Source organism: Tripterygium wilfordii, chromosome 22 (assembly GCF_013401445.1).
Source record: "Tripterygium wilfordii isolate XIE 37 chromosome 22, ASM1340144v1, whole genome shotgun sequence".
Classification (NCBI taxonomy): Eukaryota; Viridiplantae; Streptophyta; class Magnoliopsida; order Celastrales; family Celastraceae; genus Tripterygium; species Tripterygium wilfordii.
The window spans coordinates 3,452,646-3,472,159 of record NC_052253.1 but is presented as its reverse complement, the minus strand read 5'-3'; the positions used below and the strand labels follow the sequence as shown (position 1 = coordinate 3,472,159).

At 37.2% G+C, this 19,514-nt stretch overlaps 3 protein-coding genes across 5 annotated transcripts; 1 reads left to right on the top strand and 2 right to left on the bottom strand.

Moving 5' to 3' along the window:
• Window positions 1-333: 333 nt before the first annotated feature.
• LOC119991688 lies at window positions 334-3,940 on the bottom strand. Of its 2 annotated transcripts, none has more exons than XM_038838088.1 (4): window positions 3,592-3,940; window positions 2,206-2,316; window positions 936-1,866; window positions 334-827 (listed from the first exon to the last, which is right to left on the bottom strand). In XM_038838088.1, the coding sequence occupies exons 1-4, from the start codon at window positions 3,814-3,816 to the stop codon at window positions 568-570; spliced, it is 1,527 nt and encodes a 508-aa protein (XP_038694016.1). In that variant the 5' UTR covers window positions 3,817-3,940; the 3' UTR covers window positions 334-567. The 2 variants fall into 2 exon arrangements, with proteins under 2 accessions (XP_038694016.1, XP_038694017.1); XM_038838089.1 differs by having other exon boundaries at window positions 334-824.
• Window positions 3,941-4,162: 222 nt separating this feature from the next.
• LOC119991687 (lysM domain receptor-like kinase 3) lies at window positions 4,163-9,988 on the bottom strand. 2 transcript variants are annotated; one of them, XM_038838086.1, is made up of 11 exons: window positions 9,042-9,988; window positions 7,875-7,958; window positions 7,261-7,706; window positions 7,066-7,155; window positions 6,847-6,952; window positions 6,271-6,422; window positions 6,090-6,187; window positions 5,852-5,999; window positions 5,120-5,227; window positions 4,457-4,622; window positions 4,163-4,378 (listed from the first exon to the last, which is right to left on the bottom strand). In XM_038838086.1, the coding sequence occupies exons 1-10, from the start codon at window positions 9,631-9,633 to the stop codon at window positions 4,458-4,460; spliced, it is 1,989 nt and encodes a 662-aa protein (XP_038694014.1). In that variant the 5' UTR covers window positions 9,634-9,988; the 3' UTR covers window positions 4,163-4,378; window position 4,457. The 2 variants fall into 2 exon arrangements, with proteins under 2 accessions (XP_038694014.1, XP_038694015.1); XM_038838087.1 differs by lacking the exon at window positions 4,163-4,378 and having other exon boundaries at window positions 4,385-4,622; window positions 7,261-7,703.
• A 1,873-nt stretch (window positions 9,989-11,861) lies between these two features.
• Window positions 11,862-19,455, top strand: LOC119990400 (ATP phosphoribosyltransferase 2, chloroplastic-like). Its single transcript, XM_038836290.1, has 11 exons — window positions 11,862-12,222; window positions 12,658-12,717; window positions 14,184-14,297; window positions 14,916-14,981; window positions 15,070-15,177; window positions 15,288-15,371; window positions 16,355-16,456; window positions 16,624-16,734; window positions 16,815-16,895; window positions 17,700-17,819; window positions 19,065-19,455. Exons 1-11 carry the CDS (start codon window positions 11,932-11,934, stop codon window positions 19,158-19,160), a joined length of 1,233 nt encoding a protein of 410 aa, XP_038692218.1. The 5' UTR covers window positions 11,862-11,931; the 3' UTR covers window positions 19,161-19,455.
• Window positions 19,456-19,514: the final 59 nt, after the last annotated feature.

Here is a 19,514-nt window from a genome sequence, read left to right as displayed (position 1 = left end):
AATAGTCGTAGAGATTATTGTGATTTTGCATGATTATAATATGGTGGAGGTAGGTTACTTAGTTTAATATTCCCCTGTTGGGACAGGGCATTACAATTGTCCCTAAGTTGCTTGTCCAACAACTGCAAGAGGAGATGCCTTATGGATTCTTCATCCTTTTGCAAAGAACAGACCTGCTTGTAATATAAAGGCACGTTCTTTTCCCGTGGTTTTTTTTTATTATCCGAATCTCAGTCTCCATCCCTTTTACAAGGTGAGAGGAAGACGATGCCGGATATATGGTTTCCTCCTTTCTTCCATGCCTGATAATTTGATTGTGGTTGCAAGGTGAAGAAGAATAATATAAACTTTTGCCATTAAGACATTGCAGCGTCATACATGACCAAAATTACATCTATAATGCAAGTTTGTGATGATAAAAGCAGCTCAAACAGAGGACGGGTATATCTTTGTAGGTGCAGAAACATTACAGATACAGAAGGTCACTTGAGCAGCCCTAAACATCCAGAAATTACAAAGTACACCATTTCCATATCAACAACTTTCAGTTTCAGACGAGGATGTCTGTTATCTCAAACCATCTGGCATTGTACTTTCCTCATCACAAGAAACCTCATCCAACCTGTCAAGAAATCCTTTCGTAGCGGTCTCAGGGCATGTGGTGGCATTGAACCGAAGCCCATAAGTGGATGCAGCTTCGAACTTCGTCCAAAGCTCTTTCTTTAATGTATTCTCACCTGGACGTTTTCCGGTCCTGAACGTGCTTTCAGGTTCTTTGCATGTGGGAGTACTTTCTATTAGTGCTGTGGCTCCACCAATAGTTCCTGCTGTACAAAAGAAACCATGAACAAATTCTGTCCCTATACCTAAGCTGAATTAGCTTGATAATAGAAAAAGGAAACTAGCATAAAATAATAATAAAAAAAGGAGAATACCTTGATTAAATGATTTGTTAGTTTGAGGAGCACCACCTTGGACATTTTCGGTTGATATAGACAAGGTTCTTAGATGATTGGAGACACAAGAATCAATTGGCAAGCGGCTACTTATGGCAACATTGTCCAGTGATTTCTCGTCAAGTGGCTCTAATAAAACACAACTCTTGGGAGGGGAGAACAACCAATTTGGCGATGCTTCTACCTCTTTCTTCACCATTCTTGATCTGTAGGTCTCTTTTATCCCCAGGAGCTCTGGATACTTCAATGCCAGGTCCTTTGAACCTTCACTGCTGGAGGACTCTGGGATCTCTGAATGATTTACAAAATTGAAGGGTGTGCATTTACTAGTCCTCTGATTGCCATGATAAGAAGAATCAATCTTGGGTTCCAGCAATAGACAAGATCTTGGAGGGGACATTTTCAAACAAGGAGTCATAACAAGTAGAGGATGGTTCTTCTTTGAGAACATTGGCGTTGAAACAGAAACAGATAGTAAAGAACTTTTCTTTTCAGTTGCAACAGGATGATGCTTTTCAGGACTTGTCTTCACTGCCATTCCTTCAAGCAGATCATCATTTGCATCTTCAGGAATATTTAGAAAAGATGGCAGTTCAACAACAGGATAACAATTATTCTTTCCATACTTCAATTTAGAAGAGTCTAGATGCTTGGATGATAAAGCTTTTGATATAGGAAGAGGTGTGAGCTGAAAAATTTGTCTCCCTCTTTCAATATGACAGTCATTGCGCCAGGACACAAGGGGAGAAGGGGATATTAATGAGTCCAAGGTGGACGGTTCTGGACTGTGAACTTTCTTGCTTTCAACTTCTTTCACAGGAGACATTAGTTTGACCAAAGACTGTCCCAACTGAGTTGCATTCTCCATAGAAGGACTAGAGAATAGCTTCCGAAATCTGGGTACCCATGGCTGCAATTATAGGGCATATTATCTTGAATCAGTAAATAACAGATAATGTTCACGTGGCATACACTTGGGCTTGCTTTGTAAGCGATACTGTATAAGAGATTTCATATTTTTTTGTGCACTCCTGTCCAGTCAATGTTTGTTTTAATCCCCAGGATGAGGCGCAGATATGTGAACTGCAAGATTAAGTTCAATCTTATAATATTTATTTTATCATATCCACCTCTTACATTGTCATCCATTGAACCTAAGATCATGTATTCTGATTCTGTTCCTCACTTCATTGAGGTCGATCCTAAAAAATTTAATACAAGGCATTAAGAAGTTAATGATAGGACTAACCTTTAAAGAGGAAAGCATATCAGACATGACATTTGAGAAAGATTCTATTTCTTTTCTTCTCTCTTTGCTTGTACCCTTGAGTTTAAATGCTTGAACGACAAGTTCATCAATCTGCCATTCAAAAAGAGTGGGTTATTAAAGATCATCTGCCAAAAAAGTAAGAAGAAATTCTGGCAATAAACTCGATGACTTTCAAACCCTTACCCTGTATGCTTCATAGTTCCTATTGAAACGGAGGGGGGATAGGAAACAGATAAAAGGAAACCTAGACTAAAACAGCTATCCTTAAAGTAATCCATTGAAAATACAATCATTCAGTGTTAATCTACAGCCAATGAATGTATGAGGACAAAAAGAATCAAGCATATGCATTTACTTGCTACTGCTTTAAAAAATCGAAAACCAACAAAAAGCCAGTGGAAGCATGCAGATGAGTATTCTGATCTTCAAAAAGCCACAAATCACAGTAAACCATTAACTGAAAAAGACAAATCAGTCAGAGAGTTGACTCTGCAGATATTTAATATCAAGATCAAGAAGAGCATCAAGAGACAGCTAGCACACTGGTCTAGCCTAAGAAACAATACAGCACACACCCATGATATATAGGGATAATTGTCATTTGCACTTGCTTTAATCTTAATTTCAAATGTCTAATGAAGAAACACTATTTTAACTCTTTCATGGAGAGAGATGCTGCAAGTCTACAACATGAGTTCTTCACATAAATCAGGGTAGGTATGCCGACACAATTATACACCTAGGAGACCACAAGGATTGGCATTGCTGAATCATTGTTACTAAAATTTTGGTAATCACATGAACACACACATATTGACTCATCTTGGCATTTATGAGCATTTTACTCTACATCATCTAGCATATTTTGAAAAACAAAAAGTCCACTTCATTACAACAACAACTAAGTCTTAATCCCAATTAGGAAAACTACAAGTAGTACACTACTCGAATTCCCTTTCACCATTCTGTTCCGTCTAAAACTACATTCTCCACTAATCTCCATATCCTTCTTTTTCACTCTCAATCAGCTAACTGCATATAGAATAGCAGAAAATGAATTCAGTTACTCAATCTGTTCATCTCAAACATGGGGAAAAAAAAACTTGTTTTTAACCTCGTTCCTTCTTTCCAAACACTTCTCAACAACCACACACCCCAAAGACAATTCATTAAGCAGTGTATAAATCAGAAGGATAGTAAATCAACCTCCAGGTAACATGAAATCAGAGAGAAAATAAACTTAAAGATTTCAAATAACAATCCGATCCACCGACAAGAATACATAGAGATTGAGAGAGAACTGCATAGATTCTACATCTCTAGTATCAGTATCTAGGTTTACGTTGGGCAGTGTTTCTGGTGTACCTGACGTAGAAGAGATGACAGATCGGAGTGGACGAGCATGAGCCGATCGAGAGGACCGTCGTCGTCCTGCGTTTCTTGAGAGACGCGTCGATCTTCCATATCCTTCGCCGAGGCTTTCTTCTGCGCATTCACGGATTTCGACAATCTTCCACTTCCTCCTCCATTGTTCGACAGATCCCTCAGTGCCTTCCTCCCTGATTTCGCTTTAAATTCTGTTCTTGGCATCTCTATTTATCCCACTACTCTTCTCTTCACTCTTGTTCTCTGAATTTGCTTTTCCCCTTCTCTTCCTCTCTTCTTCGATTTGAAAATTTTTCCCTAGGCGGGCAGCGGGCTATCGTTTCCTGTTTGAGTGTGTTCTCGGTAAATTTTTGTTCGAATGTCGAGATGATGGGCCTAGCTGGACTCTGGCCCAGCCCGATTCCATTTCATTTATACGCTGGGCCTGGCCCAACGAAGCCTGAATCTGACTGCATAAACCCTAAACCCCACACACACACGGGAAGGCTCGAACTCGAGACCTTCTACGAAATACCATACACATAAGTGCGAACTACTCGTGGTTGTGATCAAAATCAAATATTGAACTTCATATTAGTTCGCAACCACAGAAGATGTACAAACTGTATACTCTCAAAAAAGGTTTTACTAGTATTACAAACTGCAACCTCGCCTATCCACGACCATATCCTCGCCGTGTACATTAAAATATTTCCAGGCAAGAAAAGGATTCCTTAAAGAATAGATTCAGAATAGAATAGATTCAGAAAGGCTAACACCAAAAAAAAAAGAAGGCATACAATTACATGATGAGAAAAAAAAAAAAGGATGTGAAAGGAATGAGATTGAGGAGTTTGCAACCATCGCTATCTCCCTTGGACAAGGCCACTGAAGACCATACTGTTCCCAGCAAGGGTTGCTTCCCATTCGACAGACGACAGAAGGATCTGTGACAACGAAATCACGACTTGCTTCATGTCTGGACGAAGGATGGGGTCATCGTCCACGCATTGTTTTGCCAGCATACTCATCTATTCAATGATGTGAATATCAACAATTAGAAATGATTAGGTAAGTTACTTCACCAAACCTGACTCAAACAAAATCGCAAAATCCACTGAAGTTCTTCGTGCATCAATTATGTAAAACATGTTCTTTTCGGCCACTAACTAGGATCTATAAAGCATTATTTGTCAAGCTCATAGTGCATCATAGGTGAAAATGAAATGCATGCAGGGATATACAGAGCTTGATATGCAAGATTTCAAAATAGAATGGCTCATCAGATCTTCGTAAAAAGTCGATTTTATTCTGCTCTATTATTATCAGCAGCCCACAAAAAGAATAGGAGGGCATTTTTCTGTCCAGGTTGAACTGTTGAAGGTTCAATGTAACTAAAATCTCAATTATTGTTTTAAGTACTTGGTTCCGCCCTCTTCCTTCAGATTATTTATCATCACAAATCCTTTTTGCCCAAAAACAATGCAACCTTTCAAAATTGCACAAAGATCAAAAGAAGTAAAAATACCTTGTATAAACAATCATGGGGATATAAATCCATCATATTTGGGTCAATGTAATCTTTCATGCTCGAAATGCTCATGGAGTCAGGTGTGCTCCTCAGTGCTGCCAACATCTACGATTCAACATTGTGAATAAACATCAGGTCAAACCCTTTGCCATGGAAAAAAGTTGCAACAACCAATAAGTGAGGCAAGTCAACAATGACACGACTTTAAAAATTGATTGATCTTTCTGAAACATAACAGTTGCAGCAAATTTCGATTTTAGAGGTTAAGATTCTTCTAGCAAAGTTTGTTCCTGTGTCTCAAGACCAAATGATTGAACAATCGGGTGCAATTTTATGCTTAAGATAACCCGGGGAGGACAATGCAGCTTTACAGCAGCTGTATCACATCGAACATGTTTCTATGTAGACATGCCACCCTCATCCAAATTTAAAATAATTTTTTCGTTTCAAACATGGTTTCGAAGTCCAAACATAATTAAAGCAAGTAAAAACCCAAGATAGGAGAAGGAAATAACTTTCTTTTACATAGTCATTTCACGACATATCCACACCCTATAAGTAATCCCACTAGAATCACTGGGCTCTCCACAAATGCCAACATTGTTGGCCAGTACTTATGTGTCTGTTTAGCACGGAACCTAAGATTTAATTACGTTGACCGAAATTGATCATGTATATCTGTGTACTCAACATATTATTTCTCCAAGTATTTACAACAGCTAAACTTACAATGGATGCCAGTGAGCGTCTTTCAGGATTTTTCATTGTCATGCCCTCTGTCCGTATGATAGCCTCTCGTCCAGATATAATTTCAAAGAGAACTACACCAAATGCATACACATCACTCTTAGTTGTAGCAAGGCCATTGCTCAAGTATCTGCAAAAATACCAAACTTTGAAACAATTGAAGCCACTAAGCCAGAGTTGTTCAGAATAATATTAGCCAGATAGAAGAATAATTACTTACTCAGGAGCCAGATAACCATATGTGCCAACAACTTTAGTTGTTGATGCTTCTCCATCACAAGTTTTTCCAACTAGTTTTGCCAAACCAAAATCTGAAATCTAAATGCAGATAAAGAAGTTAGTGGACTGCAATAATATATCAAAACTACTTAACCAAAAACAATGAGAAACATTATTAGAACCTTAGCCCTGAAGGCACCATCAAGTAAGATATTGCTTGTCTTGATATCTCGATGAACATAATGAGTTCTAGTGTGTTCATGGATGTATTCAAGACCCCTAGCTGCATCAAGTGCAATCTGAATCCTCATGATCCACGAAAGTGATGTATGACCTGCAAGAAAGCCAAACAATTTAGATGTATTATCGTGACTTATACTCATGGCGCAAAGGACCAAAGGTAACACCACACAGTATGATCAGGTCCCAAAGCTTCAACCATTCACTGTGTGCACATGTATGCTCAAATGTGTGAGAAAATAATATACGAACTGTTTGAAACTCAAAAGTAATAGAACCTTCATGCTTTCTATAATTTATTGTACTGAATTCATTGTAATCGTTGATAGTGTTCTACTATGAAATTATTACAGCAAATAGCAGAAAAAAGCAAAAAACACTCCCGAATTTTCTTAAAGCAAATAATTTTCGCACTGTAGAAACATAAGATAGAATTCAAATAGAAACTCAGACAAGTCAATCATTTCAAATAGTACCAAATAAAATTCTGCCAGTGGAATGTTGATATGTCATCTTACCCTTGTTCTGAGGATCGTGTAAGTGACTTTTAAGAGAGCCCTTCTGTGCATATTCACAGATGAGGAAAAGTTCATCATCACTAGCTGCATAGCCGATCAATTCTACCTTGACAAAATAAAACCAAAAAGAAGTCAAAGCCACAGATTTTTTAGAGGGAAAACGTCAAAAACTGAAATAATAATCAGTGAGACAAATCACAAATGTATAAGGACCATTACCAGATTTGTATGATGAACCTTACACATGACTTTCATCTCTGACATAAATTCTTTAGTTTTTGTGGCTGTCATTCTTTTAATAGCAACTTCCTGAAGTATTATGATATATATTAGTAAAATCCAATAAAGAAAATTTCCAGAGAATTGTCTGCAAAATGTGACTTGACTACTTGAGTTGACTAGATGGGTCCAGACCTGGTCACGAAGGAGGCCAAAATACACAGAACCATATGTTCCATGACCAAGGAGCCTCGAATCAGAGAACTCATCAGTTGCAAAAGTAATTTCATCATAGGTAAAAACCACAGGCTTCTCCATATCAAACACATCAGCACCTAGAGCTTTGGGAATAGTAATCTGATGGTTGCTAGAGTCCCCATTGGTTTGCTTTACATCCCCAGCCTTGCAGCACATGTACCTCCCTGAAGCACAACAGAAACTAGGCTTCGGAAGAATATGAAACTTATGTGAACTCTTGCCATCAAGATCTTTCGCATGCTTTCTTTCGACTTCAGTGAAGCAGCATGACCTCCTCAAGAAGATGCAAAGAGCCACGCTTAACACGATAAAAGCAAGAGCAAAGCCTGAACTTCCTAAGATCCATCCGTAGGGCACATGAGCTTTATGATTTACATAATCTGCTGCAGAAAGATATCACCTAGGTCATCACATTTTTCAAAAGAAGAACCATCTATATAATGCTTTATAGGATTCAGACACATAGAAGTATAGATAAGCGGAAAACAAAAGAATTCAAACACCCTGTCCCTGTTTAATGTTTCATCTACGTAAGGTGTATGAATCCATACCTGAAAAACTGTCAACAGAAGGTGGAGGAGCAGGACCAGGTGCAGGGGGACTGCCAATTTCCACGGGATAAGGCTCACCAGGAACTACAAGTAACATAATAAAAAGAAACATAATGTTATGACAGCTGAAAGAAACCCTTACAACCCACAGGTCACATTAAGGGGAACAATATTAAAGACATAAGACACAAAACAGAAAGGGAGGGGAAACATGGATGAGACGTTAGCAACCACTATCTCATTCTCCAGTTCTTGAACTAAACTTTTTATAATCACGTTAGATTCTTTAAGAAGGACCACGCTTCACTTAAAATTTCTAAAGTCATTTAATTATCCATGATTCATGAACTATATTCCTTCCTCCCTTGAAAAAGGAAATATCCTGAACTATTTGTTCTTTTCTTAGTATGGACTGAATGAATTGTTGTGATGATGCCATGTTCCACAAATTTTTGTAAATCATAACATATATGGTGGGGCATTGAGACATAAAAATCGAGAGAATTTGTATAGGAGCGAGTAGGAGGCGAAGAGTAAGACCTAAAAAGACATGGCATGAAGTAGTACGAAAGGGTGTGGATTCAAAAGGAGTTGATGAAAGTAAGATCCTAGATAGAGATGAATGGCGGAAACGAATACACGTGGTGGATTCCTTTTGATTTTGTCATACACTTATGTAGCTGACCCCAAATTTTTGGAATAAAGACTCGGATGATGATGACTAATGTGCAAGCCTATCTCATACTCACGATTTTGATTAAAAACAATATTAGAATCCCAGATTTCGTTCTTCTACAATGATAGTCAGTGAACTACATCCCTACGTCTTAGCACAAAACCCAAACCTTCTACATCTTCATTCTAGAGAATGAAAATAACAAGTCAAGAAAGGGATCCAATGACATATCTCCAGCAATTGCACTCAAAACTACGGCTATGGCTACATTTTCAGAACCAAATTACTAAGAAATCATTATGATTTTATATGAACCAAACACACATCCAATAAAGCCTTAATCCCAAAAGAATTTGGGGCTATTTAAAAAATTTAAGAATTGGTTTTTTACTGCCCGTTTCAAGTATCTAATAACTACTCCAAAATCTATTTCACAACAAAGAATTAAAAATTTTAAGAAAGAAGATCAAATTTCCAAGACAAGAACACACCTGAATTCAAGGGTATATAGTACAGGTCACCCACAGTGACATTATCAGGATTGTAAATCCCATTGACTTTCTCAATGATATCCATGCTGACCCCAAATCGACTTGCTAATGACCCCAAAGTGTCCCCCTCCATCATCACATAACTCATCAAGTAATTCCACAGGCCGCTTGAACAACCACAGAACAGCCTCAATGACACCACAGCACCGACCTTTGCCTTCCTTGCAGTATTAGGCACAATAGCAAGACCATAATAGGCCCCCAACACCATATCATGCACATTCCCCTCATTCGATTTAACTGTAAATGTGGTATTAGTCGCATAGTTCTTGGTAGTTGACAAACACGAGCAATTTTTCTTGATAAACACATAGCCATGGTTGTTCCCTTCAACAGTGATATCACCAGGCAATACGTCGAACATGCTCTGGATCACCGCAAGGGTCTGGTTCTCTTGAGGCCTGAAGGCCAAATACGATGTGCACAGGCGTGTAGTGTCCGTACAGTTCATGGGTGGTGTTGGGTATGAACACACAAGGTGAAAGAGGAAGATCCCCACAAAAATCAAAATTTGTGTCCGTACAAAACCCATTTGCTAATTCTAAGACTGAGATGTATATGTAATCAACAAGTAAAACATTCAAATGCAGAAAAATTGAAGATTCCAACAGAATTTAGTGGAGGGTTCCGACCAGTAATTCAATTTTCTGGGTTCAAACAGATCCAAGTAAGTAGCTAATAAGTTAAGTGGAGGATTGAGAGAGAAGTGTAGAAGAAGAAGCTTATGAGGAAAGAAAATGGAGGAGTGAAGAGTACTTCACTGACTAAGGGGGTTTGAAGGAGAGAATAAAAAAGAAGAAATGGAGCATTTTGTTTTTGTGTCTGTCTTTCTATCTCTGGTAATTGCTACGCTGTTCACTGTAAAGAGCGAAAGCGACTGGGAGATGGATAAGGAGGAAGGAACACCAGAGGAGATTAAATGGCCAACCACCTGGAGATTTTTTGAGTCATTCTTGATATGACTAAACTGCCCCTGTTTGATTTATTATATTTAATTAATCCTTCCTTTATCTGGAGTATTATTTGGACATTCTGAGTACACAAATCACTCATATTTTTTTCCAACTTGAAAACAACATTTGGTTAGATAAAATGCTAAAATTTTAACAAATTTTAATTAGCCATGGTGATGGGGCAAATTTATTTTATTTTAATCTTTTTATTGGACCCAATAAATTAGTTTAAGTGGGTTCACTGATTTTTAATGTGCAAACATAAAAGGCAATGGATTATGTGATGGGATTTTTCCAAGAAAATAAAAAAAAAGAAAGGGGTATTTTAGGAAATGCAAATTACATGGTTTTGGTAATGAACGGTTGGTGTTTGGGAAAAGATGGGGCACAAGTTGCGAAAAGCTGGAATGCGAGAGTGACAGTTTGCCACTGGTCCCACCAAAATCATACCTAATTAAAAGTACTCACGGACGAAGTCAAAAACTACGTTGACTATTGACTTTGACCAAAATTTACCGACACTTACTGCTGATAGAGCAATTATTGGATACATATGTGACCATTTCAGTCTTACTACAATCGGATTCTTCACGGTAGTTAGGGATGTCTATGGTCGGTTTTTATCGATTTTTTGGACATAAATTTAACTTTATTGATTTTTTGGACATAAATTTAACTTTATTTTTTGGTCAATTTTTCGGTCGATCCTCACTAATATACATTTAACAATAACTAATCAAACGATCGATTTTGTTTGACACTTTTTTTTGTACTGCTCTTATCATAATAACAATAACTGATCAAGCATATTTTTCTACTTTCGGTCAATCAACATTAATGTGGCACGTTTATTCTAATGTAATGCTACTTCTGACCACACATTGGTTTGAGGGAAATAGTGTAACTCATTTGAGAGCGGCTCCTAATCCATGAAAAGTCACATTCATGCCAAGAGATAAATCAATATTACCAGAATAATTAACCTATAATTTGGAGGGCATAAGTAATAATAGTTTATTTTGATTAAAAAAACAAAGAGTAACATTAACCTGCCGTGGACGTATATCTATCTAAGCAAGTTTAACTTTATAATATAAGACTTGGTAGGCCCATGTCCACAACCACATCATGTGCATGTGAGTTTTAGCTGTAAGAATTGTGACATTCGTACATAAGATGGTGTGAACTTTTGCTTGAACGTTGCATCATTGTATAAGGAAATTTAATTTTATATATGAAGAATTAATCAAAAATAATCATATGGATTATGCGTCGAGAACTTTAAATGCTATCAGTCTAAATACATTGTCCAATTTGTGTTACCAAGCACGGATTGGACTACGAATATGCACAAATTTATTCTACATGAATCATTGTCATTTGTTATTTAGGTTCATAAAATGAATACGTATATGAGGTAGTTGAATTTTACTTGTAAATTACTCTCCTCTATGAGGGAAAAATGTGGGATCTTTGACATTACTTAAGATTAGTTTGGCTTTATCTTATTTGCCTTTTTTTAGTAAAGTAGTAAGTAATCAATCATGTCCAGACTGGAATTGTCGTACCCGCAACATGCATGCTTAGTTATGTCGACCATTATCTGATCTCATACAGATGGAACATAGTAGCTAATATATATGCGCCTCAGATGGGGGTCCCACCTACCCTTGATCTTTGTCCGTCGTTGTCGAGCTTCGGGATTCTTTGGGCTTAACCTTGTTCGGCGAAATCCTTAAGTGGGCCGTCTCTTAAGGCCCAGGCCGGTTCTAACTGGGACTAAAATAAAAGCCCGGCAGTATATTCAGATCTTTCCCTTTGGATTCGCTGCTTCACTTCACTTTCTTCCGTCGGCTATTTCGGGCAGAGAGCCAACCATGTCGACCTCTCTTCTCGTTCGATGCTCTTCCTTTCCCTCTCCCGCTCTCTCCTTCCTCTCGTCCTCTTCTTCTTCTTTTCACTCCTCTTCTCCCAAGTTTTCTACTCTTTCTACGGGTTGTGTTTCTGTTAAACCTGTTGTCTCTACTATCACTTGTTGCTCGGGGCAACAGTCTCAGGTGAGCGTCGTCAATGGCAGAATGGATGGAAAAGTTGTGGAGAGGACCGAGATTCGTCTCGGGTTGCCCAGCAAGGGTCGAATGGCAGATGATACTCTCGATCTTCTCAAGGTTTGTGAAAGAGAAATGATAGAAAGAAATGTAACTTTTTATATTATGTGTTGAGATTTTCATTAGATTGGACAATAGGGGAATTGAATTACATTATGTTCAGGTTATGCGTTTTCAAGTTTACATATTTTGTTCTGTTCAAGTTCATTTGGACGCCATTGAAGTTTTTTTTTTGCGTTCCACTTATCACAACTTGTGACATTATTTTTTGCTCAATGAAACAAATTAAAGAAATTCTTCCATTGAACGCCTTGTGCTTCACAAATTAAACAAATTTACAACGTATTCAAATGAAGAATTTGTTTGATTGAGCTGAGTGTTAGATAAATCTTGGTCATTTTCTGTAGTTTTTTTCCATTTCAGTCTTTTAAATTCTGACCTTTGTTTCTTGTTGTTCCAAAAACAAGACTGACATTTGTTTTCTACCATGCACAGGACTGTCAATTGTTTGTCAGGAAGGTCAATCCACGGCAGTATGTTGCACAAATCCCTCAGGTTTCTTTTAATCTCTCTCCTTCTCTCAGAGAATATGTAGGAGATATTTTTCCATGTTTCTTGGATCCTATTGGCGAACATGTAGCCCAATGGTAGAGTTGCAAGGGTGCAACTTAGAGTTTACGGGTTCAATTAATGGAAATAGCCTCTCCATATATTATGCGAGTTATGTTCTGCGTACATCTAACATGTCCCCAACTCCACCCACTACAGGAGTCTTGTGCGCAAGTGTTCTTTATTTTATTCATTTTTTTGAATCCTGTATGTGTTTCTGTTGCAAATGTTAATCAACAGATCAACAAGTTCCAAAACACGGTAAATTGCTACAACTAGCTGGTGGTTTGTACTATCTATGGTTAATGTTGGCTTCATTTTGGAGACAATGGCTGTGTCATTTTGATCTCAAAACTGATTTTTAGTGTGTTTAATTATTGAACAAATTACTAAGTTATGTTAAGTTCAGGGGAGGGTGTATCTTGTGTGGTAGCTGTTGTGTATGGGATAGTTGGCTACACACTTTTTCCCCCACTCTTTTTTTTTGGGGACATTCCTTGAATTTTGATGTCTGAAAACTTCTTATTGGATGTAATGGATACTTAGTACTATTCCTTGATAAAATCCTTCGCATACAAAGAAATGAAATAGTTGAGGAGGTTGTATATTCCCGTAGAAGTACTTCTAAAATGTGATCCAGAAGTGGTGGGTCAGACTAAGCAGCCTTATTTGAACTGTTGATGGCCTAGTCATAATGAATCACCTAATTGCTGTGCGTGCCAAGCTCGATCATCGGTTACTTCTATTGTTCATAATACTTGTAGTACTGATATTATTCTATTGTTCACTTTTTTTCTTTGTTTTTTTTTGGAATGATGAAAATTTTATTAAAGGGGTACCAGGCAGGTGCAACCCAGATGAGATTTATATATTAGCTAGGCTGATAGAATCAAAGAAGTTTGTACAGAAACCAGAAAGCCAAAGCTTTACATTGGTGAGCCAATTGTCTAAGACAATATCAACAGGGGTTTCATTGTCATGAAAAGTTCTCCAATTTCTTTCTAGCCAACCTAGGCACTGGTGGTATGGTTTTCTGCAAAGTCATAGTGGACCTTACTATAATAGTATAATGTCACTGCTTGTTTAGTTGCAATGCTCATCCTCAATCATTTCTCTGTTGGCTGTTAGTTGCAGATTTTTGAGCTATTTTTGGTATATCAATTTGGAATTTTGGTCCTTACTTATTCTGCACCCTTGATCAGAAAATAAAAACCCAGGGAGCATGATTTTTCACTAATCTTAATTACAAAGCTAACGTGTATTATCTGTTCAGGTGTAGATCTAAGCTGCAATGTGATTATATGCTTGCCTTATTCTGTGTGTTTTTTTTGCAGTCATAGATTCTGCTGTTTATATATGCTACCTGTACTGATACTGCTAAATAATATTCTTATGCCCATATTCTTCTGCAGCTATCCTCTCTAGAAGTCTGGTTCCAGCGGCCAAAAGACATTGTACGACAATTGTTATCTGGAGATTTAGATCTTGGTATTGTGGGTTTTGACACAGTCAGGGAATATGGACAGGTAAGCCATTAAATTGGGAAATTTCTTTTTTTGAGTTGTCTCATTGGATTTGATTTTTCTTTTAGATTTGTGGTTGTTCCATTGGTTTCCTTTATTTTTTGATGTTGTTGATATAGAACAAGCAAAGGTAGTTTTTCTAGACGTCAATGAGTAACATTAAGCTGCTTCACCTCTGTGAGTAATTAATTAATGTGTACCTAGTTGCTCAGGGTGTTGATTTTTCAGCTCATAAAAAAAAATTTTAATTTTGATATTTAGCTTTGGATGTCAAACAATTTGTACCTTTACTCTCTCCAAAACTATGAACAAGCGCTGGATATGTGAAAGCTTTGACCATCGAGTTTACCGAGCATTCATCAATGTTTTCAATTAACTTGAATATTCACTCATTAATAGATATTGGATTATGAACCTTAAGATATAATTGTTGACAAAATATTAGTTTTGGTTGTGTTTTGTATCACAAGGTTGGATTACAGCCATGATGATCAGTCTTGTTGTGTTATAGTTATACTGTAACATATTTCCTTTACAATCTTCTTGTTACTTATTGGTTTAATCAGCTTAGAAAACACTTATTACTCATGCGAATTAATTTCTGAAGTTAATTTTTGCTAGGGGGATGAAGATCTTATCATTGTTCATGATGCTCTTGAATATGGTAACTGCCATTTATCCCTTGCAGTAAGTTGTTATTTTTCACATATTATATACTCATGTTGTTTCATAGCTTTTAATGTTAGTAGGCTAAAGATGTCTATTGTTTTTTCAGATTCCCCAATATGGAATTTTTGAAAATATAAACTCGATTAGTGAGCTAGCACAAATGCCTCAGTGGACTGAAGAAAAACCTCTTCGAGTTGCTACTGGATTCACTTATGTATGATGGGTTTCTCTCCCCTTTACCGTATACCTGGGCACTTTGTGGATGTTTTGGTTTGTAAGTTGTAAGTCTTATGGATATCCTTTGAATTAATTTTTGTTTCACAGCTAGGTCCTAAATTTATGAAAGAAAATGGATTGAAGCATGTGACATTTTCCACTTTTGATGGGGCACTGGAGGCCCAGCCTGCGGTGAGACATACGACTTCTTTGCTATCAAATTTTGCGCATATTTATTTTCAGAAATTGCTTTGCTACTTGTCCCTTGCTGAAATTCAAAGATATGCACAAGTACGTGTCATGCAATATGAATAATGTGAAGCCTGGAATTCTTGTGAAGAATGAGAACATAGTACTCGAATTCAGCTAATAGAGTTCCAATTTTTTTCTTTTTTAAATATTCTTAGGTTCGCCTCATTTCTCTTCATTTGCATATTTGATTTCTCTCTTTAAACATATTTTAAAATCTGGCCCTGTACGTGAATTGGAAAGGCCGCCAGTCCAAACACTGGTCGGACAGGGTTCAGTCAGGATTCATTCATCATTCGAATTCCAATCCACTGAAAATAAATAATAAAAAAATTAGCTAGATGTATCTGCCTTTATTTGAACCATGCTTAAGTACTGTGTTTTCAGGGGCTTTTTTTGCTTGCTTCTAACATTTTCTTTTCTCCTCCTCGAGCCATGTGTACGGGAGCTGTTGATCTTCTATAAGTTTTCTTCTGTGCTTTGTTCAAAAGTAAAGAAAGAGGACATGTAAAGATTTTCTGAATACCGAAATGCTATGGATAATGGCATCTTGCGAGGGTGCATATAGGGTTCAATTCTTATGACACATCTAAAATAAGCATTAAATGTAATACACCATGGTATTGAATTACTATTTTCTGTCCATTCTCGTTCTTTTCTTGGTTTGAGGCCTTTGCATCTTGGATAATGGTGCTCATGCTCTCAGCTCATATTGGTAAGGGTCCAGCTGGGTTTATTCTTCTTACCAAGGAGCAAAACACAAGAATAATGAAAATTGAAAAATAGAAAATAGAAAATCCTCCCGTTGCTTTACCACTTCTATGCCATAATTGTACTCTTCTTGGTTTGAGACCATATATTGGATTATGATGTTTATGCTTTCTCTTCTTGTACTCATATGATCATTTTTGTTTCTCTTAATTTAGATGGGGTCAGCTGATGCTATTTTGGACCTTGTGAGTAGTGGTACAACACTAAAAGAAAACAACTTGAAGGAAATTAAAGGCGGAGTTGTGTTGGAAAGCCAGGTAAGCTATCTAATTGATAGATGATCCATGTAATCTTGTGAATTTCTGATTTTGAGAATGTGGGAATGCTACGAGACGAAGTGTTAGGATACTGGTTTTACATTCAACCTTTATCTGTTTTTTTTTTTTGATCTTACTTTACAACTTACAAGCTGAATTTTCTTCAGGCTGTTCTTGTCGCAAGCAAGAGATCATTGAACAGGACAGCTGTGAGGGTTACAACCCGTGAGATTCTCGAAAGACTGGAGGCACATTTGAGGGCAGGTGGTCAGTTCACGGTGCGCATATAATTTCACTAATCCTCAAATCCTCCACCTATCCTTCCTTTCGTTTTCATTTTGAATTGTTCGCATAGCAGGTAACAGCAAACATGAGAGGTAGTAGCGCAGAGGAAGTGGCAGAGAAAGTACTAAGTCAACCATCATTATCTGGGTTGCAGGTGAGATTCAAATTAAAAATGTTCAAAGTCCGAACTATACTTTTGCACCTGGCTTGTTACTTGTTACCCTATCATTTTCCACCATTAATAATGTTAAAATAAAATGCAACAAAATATGCTTTTAAATCTCGATGTGAGTTAATGATCAGACCATTTCTTACCATCTGGCCTGTGTGGTTTTGTAATGAACCATGCAGCCCGGACCAGGTCAAAAATCAAAATCCCTTAGCAGCTTTGTAATGATCCAGGCATCCTGATTAAGGTCAAGTTAATTTATTTTTAACTCATTTTTAAAATCCCTAAACTCTTCATTTCTTACTGCATGTTCAAGCCATCGGGGAATGGCATAGCACACAGGTGTTCTTACATTCCTTGTCTTGTTTAATTTCTTATTCTGTGATTACAATATGGGATTCTCGCACGTTACTAGTTTCTAGATTGTAATAAACTGAGATCCAGAAGCTTATAGTTCCGAAACAATGCTAAAATCTTTGTATGTGAATGAGAGTCTCAATGCTTTCAAAAACCTTTTGATTCCTTTCTTTCCAATTATGCCGTCATATAGCTAAGGTCGACTAGAATGGATTTCCCTGGTGGTGAGCTGGATGGTGGAATATACCTTTTTCTTTCTATTGTTTAAACCGCTATTGAATCAAATGGTGTCTATTAGTTTGTGCTCTATGGCTTACTTTTAACTATTTACAACTGCATATTGTCAACTTAAGTTACCGATTCTTGTAGATTATTCATGGTCATCATTTTGTTGCTCTTCGTTTGCACTAAATCTTTGACAATAATTTTCAGGGCCCTACAGTAAGCCCAGTCTTCTGCAAACGCAATGGAAAGGTTGCAGTTGATTATTATGCAATAGTCATATGTGTACCCAAAAAGGCATTGTACGATTCTGTTCAGCAACTAAGAGAGGTGAGTCATGATTAGTGATATTCATAGTGGTACTGAGGTTGTAAAAACTTGTTTTGCAGTGGAGAAGTTCATGCATTATCATGATGTTTGCAGGCACTTTTTCCTGCCACTTAATAGCTCAAGTTTCCAAAACCATATATATACTAGGTGTACTATTCCAATTTTACCATTCTTACTTTTATACACATATTCAGAATCATATTTCAAGCTTATAGGACTCCCTTTCTAGCTCAAAAATCAGCCAGTAAACTGTGTATAAACTTCCTGAGGTTGATGTGAATATCGCTGCTGATAGAAAGAAAAACCTGAAAATAAGATGATACGAATATCCCACATTGCTTAGATAGGGGAGTTGTGATCTATTTATAAGGAGGGGAGATGCCTTCTTTAATCAGCCAACAAGTATTCTAGGTAGTGGCCTATTGGGCTTGTTGGTTACAACCAGCCCATATGTGGGTAGTGGTTGGGCTTGTGTGGTTGGTTAAGGAATGTGTGGGCCTGTTGGTTGTGTGTATGGGCGCGTACCTGGCCTGGTTCTTATCATAAGATAATTCGTGATTTGATCTCAGTGCCTGATCTTTCAACCCCTTAAAAAGCTCTTCTAGTCTTCTCTGCCTAGTAATGCATAAACACAAGTTTTTCAATGTGCTATTGAGAACTTTTTTTCATGTCTCACGACTGTTTTTGGCTTTAGACTGTTGATTGATTTGAAGGGAAAACCTGTGACCTCAACTGCCAAGTCTTGTGGTGCCATAGTCTTATGCTTTTTTACCATTGATTAATTTACTTTTAGGTCTACCATCTCATTTTCTGATGGGTTTACATTTGTCGTGCATCTATGTATGCTAATAAAATTTTGAATTTCTATTTTTGGGCTAAGATGTGTGGTTACAATGGTAGTATATGATGGTAAAATTTGTCCTTTGTCAATATTTTGTCAGTTAGAATTAAAAGAATTGAGATAAACATTCTTATTCGTGTATCTCAAGCAGTGGTGTTTCCCCAACCCTAACCAAAAGCCAAAATCTTTCAAATCAAACCTTTTTGTGCCAGTATTGTAACATTAGATGGAATATCTTAGAAAAATGGTGTCATGTTCTCCTAGACTGTTTCCTTGAAGTTTCATTTATCAGTTCCATTTTCAATAAGGATTCTACCCTCCCTCAGAAAATACTCCTGCTGGTTTAGTTCTCTTTTAATTGGGCTTAATATGTTCTACTTTGCGTGTGTGTTTTTTTTATGCAGATTGGAGGCAGTGGTGTTCTAGTTTCTCCTTTAACCTACATTTTTGATGAAGAGCCTCCAAGATGGCTTCAGCTTGTCTCAAAACTTGAGAACTAGGTTTGTTCAATTATCTTGATTGTACTGTTCTTTCAAATTAGGGCTCTCTCTGTGTTTTTCCGATTACTTGGGATTTCTCGAGTTCATCGGAAAGTTTTTGTTATAATCATTTTCTCTGTATTTAGGAGTATCCTATTGTAAACTTGTTAGTCCGACTGTGAAAGCTGTACTATTTTAGTTGTTTTCTTAAGTCTGGTAAAAAGTTTGTGTGCCTATATAATGAAGGCAAGGGAAGGACATGTCAAGACACAATTCTGCAATTCAATGAACACTTTTTCAGATATTCTTCAGAGAATTTTCTTCTATGGATGATTCCAGACCTTAAAAGCTAGTTGTTGCAATAGTTCATATTCT